At 36.8% G+C, this 4,006-nt stretch overlaps 3 protein-coding genes across 4 annotated transcripts; all 3 read right to left on the bottom strand.

Annotated features, from left to right (window-relative positions):
• Window positions 1–6: 6 nt before the first annotated feature.
• On the bottom strand, window positions 7–877 carry LOC108382731 (protein screw-like; the record flags this gene model as incomplete). The annotated part of the gene is made up of 3 exons (XM_017639101.1): window positions 690–877; window positions 445–620; window positions 7–380 (listed from the first exon to the last, which is right to left on the bottom strand). Coding segments are annotated over exons 1-3 (714 nt in total), but the record flags the coding sequence as incomplete, so codon positions are not given.
• Window positions 878–1,399: 522 nt separating this feature from the next.
• On the bottom strand, window positions 1,400–2,480 carry Rad1 (Radiation insensitive 1). Its single transcript, XM_017639099.1, has 2 exons — window positions 2,260–2,480; window positions 1,400–2,200 (listed from the first exon to the last, which is right to left on the bottom strand). The coding sequence occupies exons 1-2, from the start codon at window positions 2,407–2,409 to the stop codon at window positions 1,484–1,486; spliced, it is 867 nt and encodes a 288-aa protein (XP_017494588.1). The 5' UTR covers window positions 2,410–2,480; the 3' UTR covers window positions 1,400–1,483.
• On the bottom strand, window positions 2,372–3,172 carry Sws1 (SWIM domain containing Srs2 interacting protein 1). Of its 2 annotated transcripts, none has more exons than XM_017639102.1 (2): window positions 2,922–3,172; window positions 2,372–2,868 (listed from the first exon to the last, which is right to left on the bottom strand). In XM_017639102.1, exons 1-2 carry the CDS (start codon window positions 3,031–3,033, stop codon window positions 2,420–2,422), a joined length of 561 nt encoding a protein of 186 aa, XP_017494591.1. In that variant the 5' UTR covers window positions 3,034–3,172; the 3' UTR covers window positions 2,372–2,419. The 2 variants fall into 2 exon arrangements, with proteins under 2 accessions (XP_017494591.1, XP_017494592.1); XM_017639103.1 differs by having other exon boundaries at window positions 2,934–3,172.
• Between the last annotated feature and the right edge of the window lie 834 nt (window positions 3,173–4,006).

Genomic DNA, 4,006 nt, shown 5'->3' with positions numbered 1-4,006 from the left:
GGATGCAGCTGCTCCCACAAGCGGCGAATGCATTGTGACGCCAACAAGTACTTCATTGCCATAGAGCGTTTGCTGCAGTGTACGAAAATGTAGCCAGTTGTTGAATAAATGGGTTACATTCAATTCCAGCCAACCTCTGAAGTCAGTGCTAGCGTTTATAGAGGCAACGACAAGCAAATATTGACCAACTGGCTGGTATAGAGAAATGGTAAAGTTACGTTGTTGCGACGCCAACGCACTCATGCCGTGCCTGCCAACTTGGGGATCTTGATATAAACGTACTGCTGCGTGGATTAACTCCAAATCGGATGGTATATCGTTTAAATTAAAATTGAGTAGCATATCACCGGACAGTGCCGAATTTGTTGTGAAAGGTGTGGCTGTAGGAAAACGAGAAGGTAAATCAGTTTGGAAAAAATAAATTTGCAACAAAGATACACTTACGTCTACTAGCAAATGTGATTATGTTGTTGCTGAGTTCTATCTCTCTACGATCAAAAGCTGTTATAAAGTTTTCATCAGCAACTGCACGTCGGTGTCTCGTCTGTTGCTCGACTTCGGGCGAATCTCCTTCACTTATTTCTTTGTAAACCTCAAGCAAAAATTTTGTGGCTGAATTACTGTAATTTGGTAAGTAAATTATAATTAAATGTACATCAAATAACCACGAAATTTTCCTAACAACTCACCTCAGCGATGGCTGCCTTTTGAGTCGTGCACTAGCCGGACTTAAACCTAATAAATCCGCCAGTTGTATCATTTCCTCATCTGAATGGCCACTCTGCGCAATTACGAATGATCGCCAGCACAAAAATATTAACATCATACAAAAACTAAACACTTGGTGAAACATATTTTTAAAATATGTTTTGTTATTACTGCACTTCGAAAACAAATGAACCTTCTGTAAAGGACTTCTGCTTATATACCGAAATTGTTAAATGATGGCAGGTAAAAGCAACTCTTGAAACGTGATTTACGCTCGTTATAATAATAACAGGTAGCAAATGAGTTTGTATAACATGCGAAGTTTTAAAAAAGATTATCTTTTAAAGCTTGAGTGTGTAATCGTGGTTTATGCCGAATTTCCACTAGCCATTAAAATGACAAAAAGTGTATGCCATGTGGAAATGAACTTAATGACCATTTCTTTAATGTAATGACACGATTTTTTTGACGCCCGACTTTGTCATGTGCCATTTTTGCCATTTAATGCCGAGTGGAAATCCAGCATTATTCGGGAAAAATGACTAAAAACGTTCGTAACATTTTTAATTAACCTGCTATTTTCAATAACTTTCTAGTATGTTCTATAATCCATCGATGAAACAATTAAAAAAAAAAATTAATAGAGTTAAAATTAAATTAGTACAAATATAATTAACAAATGTTTGCATGAGTAATAGCTTTAACCTAGAACGGTTTTAAACAAAAACATTTACTTCACTACATTGGATACCTTAAAGAAGCAGCGCGAAGGAACTCAAACATCTGCTAGTGGCATTATATAAAACTGTACATACACCTCCGCCTGTTCTTCGGATTGCATCATGAAATGCATTTCCAATAAACCGCTTGAGTCTGTTTTTATTGCTACCTTAGTGGCGGCCGCCAAAGCTTTATGAGTCAGACGTATCTCAGTATTACGATAACATGCCGATGTAGTCTCCCGACAATTGAATAACATCATCATATCACTAGTTTTGGCTACTTCAACAAACGTCTCGGTTTTCACCACACCTAATGTTTCGATTTTAAAATGTGGTTGTCGAGGCGATAAAGTAATTCTCAACTCGTCTGCTGCTTTATTTAACTCTTGAAAGAGATGCGCTAACGACGGGCCCCTCACAAAGACGACATTCAAACTAGAACTGTTCTCGTCAAGATTGTAATCGATTACATCATCAACGTTGGTTGTTTTGATGGAGCATTCTGCAGAAATATCAGCTTCGTCGTTGGGTCGCAGCACTAGCACAAGTGGTGCTCCATGACCTTTGTAGAACATTTTTAAGCTGCAAGGAACGCCAGCAAAGAGACCCAAACACTCGGATATGATATTCATGTTTATGCCAAAAGTCACCATATCTACAACGTGAAATTCAGCAAAGCACGAAGCGGTCATATACAAATTGGCTTGTACACATTGGCCTTCTTCTACTGTGACACGTACGCCGTCTTCACTAATTTGGAATTTTCCATTCTGTTCGAGAAAATATTGAATATACTACATTTGTAATTCAAGTACATTTGGATACTTACATTTTCAAAATTCAATGATTTAATGCCTGTATAGAAAGTCTTGATCTGATCCAAACGTGCCACGAATTTAAAATTCGAGTACTGCCGTTGTGTTAACATCCTTATATTCTTTAAGATGCCTTTCTCATAAAGAGTTTTTGAATGTTGCATTCGATTATTGTCAATCCGTGCTATCTTCGTGTATCTCTATAAAACTGCTATGCATTCGTTCTTGTAGACTCTTAAATTGTTGCTCAGACACTGACTCCACTTTGAAAGTTGATGGAGATGGGTGCAACAACTGTGCCAGACGCAATGCCAAAACGTGTGCACAAGTAATTATTCTTTCTAATTTTTCACTGTGAGAAGTTTGGCTCGCTGGTTGCAATTCGTCTGGTAATCCCAACACACCCACTTTGAATTGAGTACAAGTACAGTAGTTGACGCGTGGAAACAACCAAATTGAGCTCTTGCACTGCTGACGTCTTATTTGTATTTCCGCAAGCTCACTATTTTCATATGTATATATTTGAATACTTTGCTCGTCCAAAATGCTCAAAGCTTCAACAAGAATATCTCCCAAAAGTGATTTGAGTTGCAGGAATAGGTGGTTCAGTAGTGCTTCCAAATCTATATAAATTAAAGGATGTTATTTAGGGTTTTTAGAACCGCTGGAAACCTACTTGAATCTTCATCTAAATCAGCCAAATTACGCTCGTACTCCAGCAGTGCGTCATCGACTAGTTTGGCAAGTATTCGTTTGGCTGCTCGTAAATCATTGGATTCCAATTGCATTTGGGAACAATTTAAACCGCAAGTACGTTTTAGTTAACCTGGAGATATATATATAAAGAAGATTTTAAAATTTATTCACAAAAATATATTTCAAACAAATACGCGGCAAAACAAAGGAGAAGAAAAGATGACGTTTACATTTCCCTTTGATATCTTTCGTAAACATTAGCCATACAGGGTTGCAAGCGCGCTAAGATTTTAAGTGCAAATATCGATATTATTTCGTGATTGTACGAAACAAATGCTATCGATAATTAAAATATGTTCGTACCGCCAAGAAGTCCAATAATCAACTAACATTTAGGTTTCAGGTCAACTTGAGGTTAACTTGAGAGCTTAGGTACTTCTCAAATCTCCAAACTTTGTTTCTCAACGGTACCTCAAATGGAGGATCTTAGCGTTCTCAACAAAAAGGGCATTTCTTTATATGAAAATAACACCCCTATTGCGAGTGTCGACTGGTAGTAGATAAACGCCTATTATTCGATAATCGCTTTTCCATGGTATTGTCAACGTCGTTGTCTCGTTCAGTAAGTCAGTATGAATAAATTATAGGCGCTCATCATTTTACAAATAAACAGTTGAAGAAGGATGAGCGACTAAAAACTATTCACAGTCGCTTATTGAGCGAGAAATCGATATTCACAATACCATGGAAAAGCGATAATCGAATAATATTCGTTTATCTACTGCTAGTCGACACTCGCAATAGGGGCGTAAGACTTTTTCTCAATTTAGAAAAATATACTAGTTCTCAACTTGAACTCCAATTTGATTCTCCAATTGGTCTCAAACATATCAATGAATACTAAAATTGAAATAGTAAAATAACATTTACCTTTATGGCTGAAACGACTTACATAGCAGAATATAAATATACATTTTTTATTTTATTACTCCGTATGTATTATGTAGTTAATCAATATCGTATTACAATAATTCACTTCACAGTTTACAGTCCGACAGTAATCCC

The sequence above is a fragment of the Rhagoletis zephyria genome, unplaced genomic scaffold, assembly GCF_001687245.7.
Source record: "Rhagoletis zephyria isolate East Lansing unplaced genomic scaffold, Rhagoletis_zephyria_1.1 Rzeph_scaffold_28374, whole genome shotgun sequence".
Classification (NCBI taxonomy): domain Eukaryota; kingdom Metazoa; phylum Arthropoda; class Insecta; order Diptera; family Tephritidae; genus Rhagoletis; species Rhagoletis zephyria.
Note: the sequence above shows the minus strand (reverse complement) of the source record. Positions and strands in the feature narration are given on the sequence as shown.